This window comes from Vigna umbellata, chromosome 5 (assembly GCF_029865625.1).
Source record: "Vigna umbellata cultivar VRB3 chromosome 5, Vumbellata_1.0, whole genome shotgun sequence".
Lineage (NCBI taxonomy): Eukaryota > Viridiplantae > Streptophyta > Magnoliopsida > Fabales > Fabaceae > Vigna > Vigna umbellata.
In genome coordinates this window covers 41,686,679-41,700,676 of record NC_142169.1, presented here as the reverse complement: position 1 = coordinate 41,700,676, position 13,998 = coordinate 41,686,679, and the positions used below count along the sequence as shown (strand labels likewise).

General features: G+C 33.6%; 2 protein-coding genes across 8 annotated transcripts in view; one reads left to right on the top strand and one right to left on the bottom strand.

Annotated features, from left to right (window-relative positions):
* Window positions 1-7,518, top strand: part of LOC124848859 (DExH-box ATP-dependent RNA helicase DExH6-like) — a 34,347-nt gene extending 26,829 nt beyond the window's left edge. For 6 of the 7 annotated variants that reach the window (XM_088116259.1, XM_088116258.1, XM_088116260.1 and 3 more), the window contains 7 exons: window positions 2,821-2,854; window positions 2,948-3,037; window positions 3,117-4,079; window positions 4,834-5,808; window positions 5,898-6,429; window positions 6,657-6,837; window positions 6,947-7,518. In XM_088116259.1, coding sequence (XP_087972385.1) covers window positions 2,821-2,854; window positions 2,948-3,037; window positions 3,117-4,079; window positions 4,834-5,808; window positions 5,898-6,429; window positions 6,657-6,837; window positions 6,947-7,349 — 3,178 coding nt within the window. In that variant the 3' untranslated portion in view covers window positions 7,350-7,518. Of the gene's footprint in view, window positions 1-2,820; window positions 2,855-2,947; window positions 3,038-3,116; window positions 4,080-4,833; window positions 5,809-5,897; window positions 6,460-6,656; window positions 6,838-6,946 lie in introns of those variants that run through there. The other variant, XM_088116262.1, reaches the window with a different exon arrangement.
* A 958-nt stretch (window positions 7,519-8,476) lies between these two features.
* Window positions 8,477-11,773, bottom strand: LOC148198372 (membrin-11-like). Its single transcript, XM_088115159.1, has 4 exons — window positions 11,427-11,773; window positions 9,959-10,079; window positions 9,727-9,876; window positions 8,477-9,022 (listed from the first exon to the last, which is right to left on the bottom strand). The coding sequence occupies exons 1-4, from the start codon at window positions 11,669-11,671 to the stop codon at window positions 8,861-8,863; spliced, it is 678 nt and encodes a 225-aa protein (XP_087971285.1). The 5' UTR covers window positions 11,672-11,773; the 3' UTR covers window positions 8,477-8,860.
* Window positions 11,774-13,998: the final 2,225 nt, after the last annotated feature.

Sequence of the window (13,998 nt, the reverse complement as noted above, 5' to 3'; positions counted from 1 at the left end):
AAAAGGAAAATAGGGAAACTAATGGAAACAAAATAAAATAGAAGATTATACATCTATTTTCTCTAATTAGGAAAATAGATATCTTCTCTAATTATAACAATTAACAACTTCCAAGAGTTGAACAATATATAGATATGATGTGGGAATATATAAAAGCATTCCTGTTAATACATACATATACATAATCTTAATCATGATTATATGCTTATTTCTATAATTATAACGGGGATTTCCACAATAGTTTTATGGCTAACTAACTTCTAAAATAAATTAGCATGTCTGCCTTCATTAACGATGTGTTGGAACTGCAAAATTAATTTAGATTATCTCCACGATTTGATTGTCTAATTAGTTTGGATTATGATTTGCATAAGGGGTGTTTGCTCTAGATTTATGAACATTTTCAAACGTTGTATAAGAGTAATAGTATTTAATAATGTGTAATAGTTGAGTTGAGCACTGTTGTGGCACTCTGCCACTTTTCTGATCTCTGAGCACTAAGGTGTTGTTTGTGTGATTTAAGGGCCATCTGTGCCACTATGGATTCAGTGGGCATAAAACTTATTTTGTCCCTGAATATATTTAAAGATTTTTCTAGTGGTAATCTTCGGCTCCCTCTAGCACCCCCTCCTTTTTCATGTACTGTTCTCACCATTTTCATGCCCTCAACCAGAAACCTTAGCCTGATCATCTCTGGTGAAGGCCCAGCTCCTTGGGTCAGTCTGTTGTTTTCCAGCTGTTTCTGTCCAGGTTCTGTTTTGCATATTTGTATCCAATGTAGACCAATCTCATTTCCGACTAGTTTTTAGGTTTTTTTTCAAGTATACTCATTGTGATTTTAGCCTTGTTCTATTTTCTTTCTTCAGTGTTCGTTCCTTGAAACTTACCAACATTGATGTTAAGAAATGAATTTTAAACTTAATTCAACCCCACAAAATTAGTTTGTAAGGTGAGCATTGCACCCCCTTATATACTCTAAACTTGCTTTATTACTAGTTGGTGTGAGACTTTCAATACATCCTCCTCATCTTGAGGTATATACATCTTGTGTGTGAGACTAGATATTAATGGGTGATACGATAACGGCTTGATAACGGATGAAACAATATGTCCAACAAACAACAAATTTTGCTAGGATAGACTCTAAACCATGACTATGATACTATGTTAAGGAGTGAACTTTAAGTCTAATTCAATCCCACTAAATCAACAAAATCAACTTATAAGGTAAGGTTTGCGCACTTATAAACTCTAAACCGACCTTACCAATAGTGGATATGGGACTTCCAAAAGTTGATAATACTTATTGATTTAATATTTAGTTGCTCTTCTGAGCCTGAGAGTCTAAGATTCATTTGAGTTCTTGATTTCATGCTATTAAGATCATGTTTAGCCATAAAATACGTAGCAGTTTTTTCTGGTTATTTTGCAACTTAAAAACATTGTCATCATCCTTCTAGTTATCTTATTTAAAATGTCTGCAAGCTGGTCATTGTAGCTGATAAATCTTGTACTGACAGAATGACCATCAATTTCTATGTTTGGTCTTTTCATGAAAAACATGATTGGAGGTAATATGAAGGGCTGATTATCACAATAGAACTTCATCTACTCAACTTCACTGGCAAGAAACCAAAATCCTCTTTCATATTAAGAAAAATGCACACGAATGTTATACCAACTTCGTAAGATGGTGTTTTTATTTGAAAAGTCGGTACAGAAACGTTCAACAACTTCCATGGGAAGAAATTCCTTTTAGACAGGACAAAATACTCAACCCCCTCCTCAGACATGTTTTCCCCCTTAAGAGATAACCCACAGTAGGCATTATAACCACCTCCTAACTTCTAATATAACCCCTTTTAACCCCGGTTAACTGTCCAACCCCCTCCTAATTGACTCTTAACTTCTATTGTTGCCCTTTTTCCTAACAAACCTTGAGAGTTCTGTCAAAATTTTAATTACTGAAGTAGTTTTTTAATATATATATATATATATATATATATATATATATATATATATATATATATATATATATATATATATATGTGATCAAGGCCATAGATCTATATTCAACTTCTACATTGGATTGGGCACAATATTTTTGTTTCTTGCTCATCCAGGAGACAATATTCCCTCCAATGAATACACTATCTTTTGGTGGATCTCTTTTCAATCTTACAATGAGCCCAATCTTCAAAGGTCTTATACTTTTAGTATCTTAGTACTCATACAACAATCCTTTCCTTTGAGCTTATATGAGATATCTGCAAATGCAAATTACAACGTTCTGATGGTTAGTATGAAGATATTGGATGAATTCACTAAGAACTTCGATTGCAAAAGAAATGTTTGGTCTTTTTTAATTGAGTTTTCCCACTAGTTTCCTATGTCTCTCTCGAACTGGAAAAATTTCACCTTGGTCCATCATCAATCAGACTATAACCAATTTTCAGTATGTTTTCAGGTTCATCAAAAGTAGTCCACTTATATTGTGAATACTCAAGAATACACAAATATTGATTATTGTTTGAATCTTCTTCTGTTTTTATATTTGTGTCCTGTAGTTTTTACATCATGTGTCAAAATTTGCGCTTTGGCAAGAGTGTGAACTGGCCTGGTGGCTCTCCTTGAGAAATCAGCCTCGTACTGTGGTTTTACCGGATGAGTTAGTTGACCCTGTGATAGTACAGATTCTGGATAATTATCCTGTTACCTATGTTCCACAGTCTCTAATATATTGTTATAGTAACCTTGATATGCTGTGTATAAATTTACAATGGCTTTTGACGTTTTTTATTTTTTTTAACTTGTATGCAGAGAAATCCTGCCTTCAAATCCCCACCTACGTCTGGTATGTTCACATATATGTATATATATTCTGTTTCTTTTTCACCGTTTTTATCAATCATTGTAACGTTTGTGTTCCATCCGCATCGTATTACAGATACTGATGAGTGGTAGTTTTGATGCTACAAGATTTTCTCAATATTTTGGTGCCTGCCCAATTATCTATGTTCCAGGGCTCACGTATCCGGTGTGTGTACAGTATTCTTTTGTTAAATAACTCCTAAGTTATCACATTTGACTTTAACATCCTCTTGCTCTGTTTTTAGGTAAAAAATTACTACTTGGAGGATGTACTTTCTATTGTAAAATCAGGTGCAGATAACCATGGACTTAGTCAAGTAGAAAAGCTGTCTCTAGATGAAGCAATACATTTGGCTTGGTCTAATGATGCCTGGTGCTCACTATTAGAGCTTGTTTATAGTAAAGCTAGGCCAAAGGTCTTTGATTATCAGCATTCATTAACTGGCCTCAATCCATTAATGGTGTTTGCTGGAAAAGGTAAAGTGGGTGATATGTGCATGCTCTTATCATTAGGGGCTAACTGCCATTTAAAGGCCAAAGATGGAACAACTGCTTTAGAGATAGCTGAGAAAGAACACCAGCCAGTAGCTGTTGAATTGCTGAAGAAGCACATGAATAATGATTTTTCTGTCAAAGAAGAGAAAAATTTACTAGATAAATATCTTACAACAGCCAACCTTAAAGATGTTGATGTTGTTCTGATAGAACAACTTTTAAGAAAAATATGTGTTGATTCAAAAGATGGAAGCATCATTGTTTTCCTTCCAGGCTGGGATGAGATAGTTAGAACACGTGAAAGATTGCTTTCATCCTCATTTTTCAATAAAAGATCAAAGTTTAAGGTGGTATCTCTTCATTCAATGGTTCTAGCCTCTGAGATGAATGAGGCTTTTATGCCCGCACCCCATGGTTGTCGCAAAATTGTTCTGTCTACCAATATTGCTGAAACTGCTGTCCCTCTGGATGATTTAGTGTATGTTATCGACACTGGGCTTATCAAAGAAAAAAGTTATGATCCTTGCAAAAATTTATTTACTCTCCAATCATCTTGGATTTCAAAAGCTAGTGCTAAGAAAAGAGAGGGATGTGCCAGTCGCTGTCATCCTGGAGCTTGTTATCATCTATATTCAAAAGTTCAAGCAGATTCTTTGTTAGATTTTCAGGATCCTGAAATTAAGAGAATGCCTATTGAGGAGCTGTGTTTGCAGGTTTTCATCTTCCTTAATTGATAAGTCAAAGTTTGTGATTCTTATATCCCACGAGGATAAAGCTTTTTATAATCTCTCGAAGATACTGAGATATAAAATAAGAAAATAAAAGCTTTTTATGTTACGTCAGAGAATTCACAATGATTCTATGGTATAGGTGATCCCAATCAGCTGAGTTATTTTATCTGAAGGAGTTACATTTAGTTATTATTTATTAAACTTCTGGTAGAATGAGCAGCGTATCATAACTCTGCCCATTTTTTTTATTAATAGTTCTCTGACTCCTGTTAGAATTGTTATGATCGATTTCTAACCAACCTCAGACAGATTTCTGTTTTTTGGTGGAAAAATTATGGCATTTGAGAGCTAAGGGGAAAGATTTCTCTTTGAGTATCTTCCAGTGCCATTCTATTATTGAATGCCCAAATATTATTCTCCTTCTCCTTACCTGTCATCCAAACCTTTTGAGTACAACTTTTTTCTTTGTCCTCTCGATGGGTTGTTGATGGTTTCTATTAGTGCTTTTTGGGGAGGGATTTGTTCAATAATCTCTCTTTAATAAGAACCAAGATGGTTAAGTTTTTTACTTTCTTGTTTTGTCTACATCTTTTTTGTGCTTCGTACATTTTTTATGATGTTTTTTCCCCAGTTATATTTACAGTTTCATATTATATGCAATAGAGAATATATATGTGAATGAATTAAGACATAGTAACACGATTAAAAATTCGTCTCATTATTTTTTTTTTCACAGGTTAAGTTGTTTGATCCAACCTGTAAAATAGAAGAATTTTTGAGTCAGACATTAGATCCTCCTGGTTTTGAGTCTATTCGAAGTGCTGCTAGAGTTCTTCAGGAGATTGGGGCATTGTCAGTTGATGAACACCTGACAGAGCTAGGGCAGAAGTTTGGCTATCTTCCTGTTCATCCATATACGAGCAGGATGCTTATTTTTTCCATATTAATGAATTGCCTTGATCCAGCTTTAACACTTGCATGTGCATCTAAGTGTAAAGATCTATTTGTGCTTCCTATTTTACCTGATGAAAAGAAGAGAGCTGCAGCTGCTAGATCTGAGCTTGCTTCGTTGTATGGGGGTTGTGGTGATCAGTTTTCTATAATAGCAGCATATCAATGCTGGGTTAATTCAAAGAAAATGGGTCTAGAATCACGGTTTTGTTCTCAGTACTTTGTTTCTCAAAGTGCAATGAGCAAGTTAGATGTCATGCGGAAGAATTTAGCTGCGGAACTATATAGGAATGGGCTTATTAATAGGAGTAGTAGAAATTATTGCTCTAATGCCTATGATCCTGGTATACTTCAAGCTGTTTTGGTAGCAGGGATGTACCCGATGGTTGGGAAATTGTTCTTTCCTTACGGAAGTGGAAAGAAGATTCTTGTTAACACTAAAAGTATCGATAGTGTTTGCTTGAATAGTCATACTTTGAATTATAAGTTGTCTTCACAGAAAATTCTTGATTGCTCTTTTGTTGTATATGATGAGATTACTAGCGTCGACCGGGGCTTGTGCATAGGGGACAGTACCATTGTTGGACTATTTCCATTATTTTTGCTTTCCAAAGAGATTGATGTTGATCATGCAAAGGATTGTACTGATAATATAATCACAGTAATCATAGATGGATGGCTTTATTTTGAGTCAACAGCATTCGATGCTTTTCACATGAACTACTTGAGAGAGCTATTAACAGCAGCAATTATATACAAAGTATGACAGTATTTCTTTACTTAGAGATTTATATCTTGTAAATGCCTGTTCCTGTTTTTAATCTGCATGATGTGTTTGTTTCTTTTCAGGTGACATATTCAACGGATGTTCTTTCTCCTGTTCTACAAGCCGCAGTGGATTCCCTAGCTTGCATTCTTTCTTGTCATGGGCGTTCTTGCATATCACTCATCTCAGATTGTGCTATGAAACAGACTACAACAAATGCTACTAATACAAAAAAATTCCAAACACAGCTTATAAATCAAGATGCACACCAGACCAGTCCATCTCAAGTTAAGGCATCTGAACCTGAGGCCATTGAAAATTCAATTAACCAGACAAGTAAAAATGCTCGAATAGGTTTGGCTTGTTCGAATCCAACAAAGAAAACCGTCATGACTCTTGAAGGATTCTGTACAGGGCTTATAAATCACAATGATGTGCCTTCTAGAGCTAGCAAATCCACAGGTGCAGAAAAGCCTAGGGATCCCACAAGAAGGAACACTGAAACAGGTTCAGCTCGTTCAATCCAGACAGCACATTTAAATGATGACGTAACCATGACTGATGTGAGAGCTTCTAGACAACCATATCAACCAAAAAAGTATTATTACTGGCATGGTATAAAGTTTTGATCTGCAAGCTGTTGACGTAACCACACTGAATTTTTGAAGTCTCCACATTTGTCCACTATTTCTTACGATATTTATTGCTCATGGTTAAATTTGTAATTCTGCTATTGCAATTTTCTGAATGTTGAAGTCTCCATAATTGCAGTTGTGGCTATTCTAGCCACATTGTTTTCACAATTTCTTGCGATATTGCTTACCATTTTGGACAATTAACAGGGGCTTGCTATGAAAAGATCTGGGTTGGGTGGTCCTTTCCTGAGGTGGGATGGATTAAAGCTAATGTAGATGGGTCTTATAAGCTTGAAGAACATCTTACTAGCTGTGGTGGAGTTTTCCGTGATCACACAGGTTCTTGGTGTTTTGGCTTCACGTTAAATCTTGGAACATTCTGTTTCGGGTAACTCTTAAATGAAGTTAATTTAAAAATTGTGTTTGGGTTTGTAGTGTAACTTTGATTTTCATGTGTATTTTAAGTGTGACACTGCAATCTCTTATTTTTCTGTCAGATCATCAGATCCAACGTCTAATGACTTTAGTGTGCAATCTGAACTGTGGGGTGTCCTGACTGCCCTGAAGCTTGCTAAGGAGAAAAAGATTTCGCAGCTGTGGATTGAGTCTGATAGTGTTGATGCAGTGGACTGTGTTCTGAATAAACGGGCGGAAAAACATGATCTTTATACTCCTCTTGTTCAATCGATACTTGAGTTGATTGAGGGAAATTGGAAGGTTCGAATCTCTCATAGTTATCGTGAAGGAAACCAAGTGGCTGACTGGTTGTCAAAATATGGGCATAGTAAGGAGATAGGTCTCCGAGTGTACGATGCCCCTCCCAAAGGGGTAAAAAAACTATTAATTCGGGACTATTCTGGATTCTCTAAACAACGATATGTACGTCTCACTGCAAGATGACCTAAATTACGGGTATTACTTTCAATTTAAATTACTATTCACTATTCACTATTCATGTTATACCACATTTCTTAGGTCTAACCTTATGTGAAAACTCGGTATTCATTGCCAACAAATGCCTTTTTTCTTATATATATGCTAAATTCATCTCTCGGTATATCTTCTATTATACTAAGTTTCAAAATTGAATCCTTATTCTTATGTATATTATGTTTAAGAGATGTGTGTATGGGTTTAGCCTTCGCCTATGTATTTATTGTTTCATTTGATAAAATATTATATATATATATATATATATATATATATATATATATTTGAAAATGATGTATTTATTTATTTAATATTCTTTTGCCTTTTGTGATACGTGATTGTTATTTTTAAAGTTAAATATAATTGTGTTTACAATAAAATGCTTTTATTAAAACTTTCATTATATTAATTTGTTTATTGAAAGTTATTTTTGGCAAATTGCTACATATTAATAAATGGTTTTTATCATTATTCTCATTTATTTTGTTTTGATCACTAGTAAAAAAAAGTCAAAATCATTTACATGATCGGTTTCATTACATGAATTTTTCATTGTATTATAAGTTATTCTCATTTGACACGAGATGACCTTGTTTTCTATTTGATAGTTGTATTGAAGTTGTTTTTTGCCCGTTCTAAAACAATGCTTATAAATTTATATTATTAGCTAATTAACATTATATAAGCAACTCCAAAATTTATATTTGGCTGATTGATCCAAGTGAGTTTGAACCTCATGACATTCTTAAATTATTGTAGATCCTTTTGTCAATGAATTTTTGAAAATAAGCCTTTTCTAATATCTGAAAAAGAAATATGAAAACTTAAAAAAAAAGTAGTTCCACCACCTACGGCTACACGTTCCGGCTACCAAAAATGCTGTGAAGAAAAAAGGAATGGAATGAGACTGATTTCTATAAAAAGATGTATTCAAAATTATTATAATTAATTACTCGTGTATAAGAACATTTTTTATTGACAAAAATAAATACGTAGCGTTGAACAAGCTCGAAATGAATTAAGCTAAAAAAATTCACTATTTTCTTTATGAATATTGTTGAAGCTGAATTACAAATTCATGATACACAACTGTACAATAAAGAAAGAAAAAAGTTCCATGTTCACTTATCTGAAAAGTACCGATGGACATTTGTAACAACTTTGAAGTAACCATTTAAGTAGAATATTTTTTAGAGGGATTCGGCATAGGAAGTGACAGTAAATTCAAAATCCGTATCAAGTTTGGGAATAGAAATCTAAGATGGAACTGTTCTAAGATGAAACTGTACATCTAAAGTAGGCTAAAATATATTGTCAAATGACTATGGTGTAAGAAGTTACAAGATTTAAGCCTCGTGTCTATTATTACCTCATGACACACAAGCTGTTGAAGTTTCGCTTATTTCTGCCAAATATACTTCGTATCTCACTTTTATATGCTCTCCCAAACAAATTTCCAGATTTTCAACATCTGAGAATGGTCAATGTCTCCAGTAAACAAATGCGAACAAGAAAATGACAGTCAATAGCATTCCTGCATATTTGATCCATTGGTCGACACGGTTTCTTCTCTCAATTAGCCTCAAAACGGAGTTAGATATCCCAACTGTATTGAGGATGTCCAATGCTTTTCTATGTGCACTCTGCATCCCGGATATATGACCAAATGAAAAGGTATATCAACAACAATATAATGGATTAATAATGCTCCATTAATTATCACTAAGAAATTAAAACCCTAAAAAACTGGATGTTGATGAAGGTTAATAATATAGAAAACAACATGAAAAGGATAAAAGCTACACTTTTTCAACAAGAGAATACGATAATGAAAACCATCAAACAAACTAAGTTTGATTCCAATTTTCAATGAGTGAAGCCCAAAAAAGAAGAAAGAATTACAAGAACACACTTTCTTGGTATTCCGCGAAATGGATTCTCTTCAAGAGAGATGTTCTCAGTGTAAATGGAAGTAGAAGTAATGGTTCAAATTTAAAGGGAAAAGGGGACAAAAAAGTGTTATGTTTAAACCCTGAACCATAAAATAGCATTAATGAGAAATAGAGATAAAAAGCATAATTATATTTAACGTAACTAATGACTTAGTGGATATGTTTAAGAGGTGAACATCTGAAACTGAAACAGCACGAAAAGAACAATAAATAGAGATAGGAAATTGATATTTTACGCAATTACAATCTAAATTTCTTCCATAGAAACACTACAATTGTAGCTTATAAACAAACATAATATTTAATTTGTCACCAATAATCAAAAAGATATTATTCTAGCTAAACCTAAACTGTAGAATATAAATGTTGTCACAACAGAAATGAAATGAAATTACCTTCAAGCGTTCTCTTTGACCATGTATTGAAGAAAGGATGGCTTCCCCAATTGCATTTGCATTTTCTAGTTCCCGGGCAGAAGCGCGGACTGAATGTAATGCTTGTGCCTCCTCATCAAAAATTCTCAGAACATGAGCAGAATCCCCATTCTAGCAATTTCAAATGAAGTTGTTATCAGCAAATGACGATTAAAATAAGCCACTAAACTAGAGCATGATGGTAACAACATACAGCTCGTCCCAACAGTTCTGCTCTCTCATTAGCTTCTCTCATCCGTTTCTGATGCCGTAAGTTATATTTATCCAAACTTGCTCTTAGTGATTCAGCCTCCTCAGCTATTTGTTCCACTTTTCTGAATAAGAAACATAATACCTTTAATGAAAATCCTCAACTAGAATACTGCAATTCCAGCAGCAGAACCCATTATAGCATAGATATAAGCAGAAGATACAGAGAATTTGTTTTTTGTATTATGATATGACAATTAGCATTTAGTTACGCGTGTAATCATGTTGCACAAAATGACTAGCCTAGATAAGTGAGACAATAAAGAGAACCTGCCATTAAAGTTTTGTGACTCCAAAATTCTGAAGCTACTATAGATCTTAACCAGAACAGAAGAGCATTACTAAGGTCAAGCATAATTATTGTGAAATAAGTTATAGTCCAAAAGATTGAGATTTCAACAATGATATAGGGTATGTAAAAATAGAAGTGGATTAAAGCAGGAGATAGTTTAGTTTTCAAGCAGAGGGAGAGGGAAAATAAACAAATATTATACAGTATGTCTGTCACATTTACTTTGACAAAACGAATGCGGTGTTAAGAAATGCAGCAAAGATAAAAGCAAATTTATATAGATGTTATTGCTCATTGAGCACTGTTGGAACAGAATGAAGAAATTGGGGTAAACGCTAAGAAACATTGCAGATACTTAAGTTCTTGTTATTTCTAACACCAGCAGATTGACAAATCCTAATTGGTAGCATATGTCTGAGTAAATTTGCAGATTAATTGTTTCTCTTCCCAAAACTGTACTCATCCTTGTAAACCACAAATAAATGAAGCTTTTTACTTGATTTTGAGACAGCCAATACAGAATTAAGAAAAACATGCATTGACGGATCACCCACAGCCTAGGAGCTTTTTATTTCGTAATGTTCCGTAGGGCTCTCTCGAGTGACCTAAGCATTTAGTACTTCGATCTTTTTATCAATAACAACGTTTGCAACTTCTAGCTTTGAGAACAATTTTGGGAATTTACATTAACATACATAACAAATTGCAATAACAAACAGAAATCAAACAGACAGGACCATTACAACATCACTCCTACATTTCGAATCACCAACCATCTAATCCCTAGCACTTTTCCATACCATCCCAAATAACAACATTTCGCATTGAATTTTAATTACTCTTCCGATTAATTCCAAACAAAATATTGGCATCATTCTTCAAATTTTCAAGAGGCGCAACTCTGAACTCATATAATATGGAGAAAAATCACAGTAGCAATATCATCAGAAAAAGATACGAAATTGTCTGCATTCTTCCACAATCAAATATGCAATTCCGAACTCCAACAACCACCGCGCGAAACAACATGCCCAAATCATCGAAGCAATTTCCTCAAAAACACACAAATATCCTCATGAAAACAATTGATTCAACTGAGATCGGGATCGAAATCGTTCACCTTTTCCAGAGATCGCGTTGAGGTTTTGCTGTGACGGATCGCCAGAGGCGCTCCATCTCCACGCAGAGGGATTGGATCTGTGTGATGTCCTTCTTCACAGCGAACGAAAGCTCCGTTTCGGCGCCGGTGCCGGCGGTGGCAGAGTACTCGAGGCGTTCGAGACGTTCAAGACCGTCACGAGACCTAAGCAGAAGTTTCTTTGCGGATTGGTGAATCTCCGATAACGTTCCTCCACCTCCTTCCATGGCGGCGACGGAGATGGTAATGGTTGTTTTCTGAAGTTTCTCCGAGAGAGCGCTCTTCAATTTCACCGGAAAACAAAGCAAAATAAACCGTTGGTTTGGGTATTTTTCCCATTTCAGACATTTCAATAGAATTTATTGTCTTATTAGTTAAGTTACTCAAGAAAAAATAAAATAAAATTTTACTTTTCATTGTGATTTTAATAAAATAACATATTTTCTAAATTTTCTAAACAGATATATATATATATATATATATATATATATATATATATATATATATAACCTTTTTGCTTTATTTTATTTATAAAATTCCATTTTGTAATTTTTCAGTTCTATTTTGCTTTTTAATTTTTTATATTTTAAAAATTTAATTTTCAATATTTATAAGTTTTTTCAGTTTTAGTCAACAATATTTAAAAAAAAAGCAAAATAGGTTATTTTGTATAGAAGACGTGTGTCATTTATTAAAATCTGCATGGATTAATTATAAAATAATGATTTGGGAGTATTGATGACTTTTAACAATAAAAATGTTAAAGTTATAAATAATCATTTTATTAATCGAATTTTATTTTATAAGATTACCATATCTCTAGTTTTTTTTTTCAAATTTCTCTTCAAGTTTTTTTTCTATATTTCTAAACACATTTTTTAATTTTTTTAAGATAAAGAAAGGATAAGATCAATCATAATAACAAAATTTACAGGTTCACTTTTTTAAGGTTGTTTTGGTTTTTTGAATTACGTGAAAGTTAAATGTGCTGATTATTTATGATTATTGGGATATGTTTAATTTTTTATTTGATCTTTAATTTTATACCTAGGTAATTGTAATACCTAAAATTTTATAATATTATACTTATAGTATATAATATATTAGTTATATTATATATAATTTTTATTTCAAAATATATATATATATATATATATATATATATATATATATATATATATATATATATATATATTAATATTGTGACATCCCAAAATATACGACATGTATATATAATAAAGACGTCATCAAGTTATAATATTGAAAAACAGTTAGAGACAAATAACAGAATATTGAGATTACAGTCATTCTTAAAATATTTGGAAGTTAAAGCTTGAAGTATTAGGGTTTTCCAACATATCAAGGGTTCTACATATTAAAGTTTTTCAAAATACATAAGTTAAAATAAGGAGATCCTAATGAAACTAGGATTCAGCATCAGCTTCCTCCAATGCCTGCTTCAAGGGCACCTCCTCGACATCTGCTCCCATCCAAGTAGATGATCATCGCAAGAGGAAACACACACAAACATTGCACGAACACAAACAAGCAAGAGTGAGCTAATTATATAAAAAAACATACAATATAACGATATGTGCATGCAAGAGTTAACTTCAATCAAGCAAGATAAACACGCATCCTAACATGTGATATTCTAGACTTGACTTGTCCGGACTTTAGAATGATAGTCGAGCTATGGCGGATCTTGCACTCATGGTGGCTTATGATATCTGGGTTCCCCACCCTATCACACTCACGAGGTTAGCCTGCTCCGGGCCTTGAGACGTACTGGAAGCCCCCAAGACTAAGACCTCCTACTACTCCTCACCACATGGTTCAATCCTCTCTACGTGAGAAGAAAGACCATTGGAGTTTCAGGATGACCCCCAAGACTGAGCTCCTACATTCATTCTAAACATACTTGAATCTCAACAAGAGAATTCACTGTGGATCACAACATGAGGCACCACCATGTAACCCCTCTGTGAGGTCCATGAAATTATGTCCATCAAACATACTTTGAAAATCACATACTTTCACTTTTACATTGCATACAAACATAGATATAATACTAATTATATTTCAAAAGACCACAAACAACTTAATAAGTCATCAAAAATCACATGAAACCATTCCATGTACATTAACAGGCAATAACAATCCAAGAAGAACCACTAAACAACACAAAACCCCTTAAACTCATACTTAGACAAGGAAAACAACTTTGAAACCATCACCAACAATTCCGGAAAGGTCCAAAACCCCCCAAAACGACCTAAAGAACATCCAAAATGCACATCTAGAACCCTGAAAACCACCAAAAACTGTACTGGATGATTTTCCGACGACAATAATCGATTATCTATTTGCGAGAGCTTTGAAGAAGATACAACTCTTTGATTAGAATAATTGATTATCAAGTGAGATAATCGATTATTCTTATCAGTTTTTGACAGCAACATGATTTTTCTAGTTTTGGTGCATCTTAGACATATCCAATTGATCAATTTAAAGTCTGTAACACTAATATTGATATGAAATATGTTTATAGATG

What these genes read in the sequence shown, in the direction of transcription:
- LOC148198372 (XM_088115159.1), bottom strand. Translation starts at nt 11,671, where the DNA reads ATGGAAGGAGGTGGAGGAACGTTATCGGAGATTCACCAATCCGCAAAG. An exon ending in CAGAACTGTTGGGACGAGCT is followed by an intron (nt 9,877 to 9,958) that starts GTATGTTGTTAC and finishes TGAAATTGCTAG; the next exon opens with AATGGGGATTCTGCTCATGT. An exon ending in GTCAAAGAGAACGCTTGAAG is followed by an intron (nt 9,023 to 9,726) that starts GTAATTTCATTT and finishes TCCGGGATGCAG; the next exon opens with AGTGCACATAGAAAAGCATT.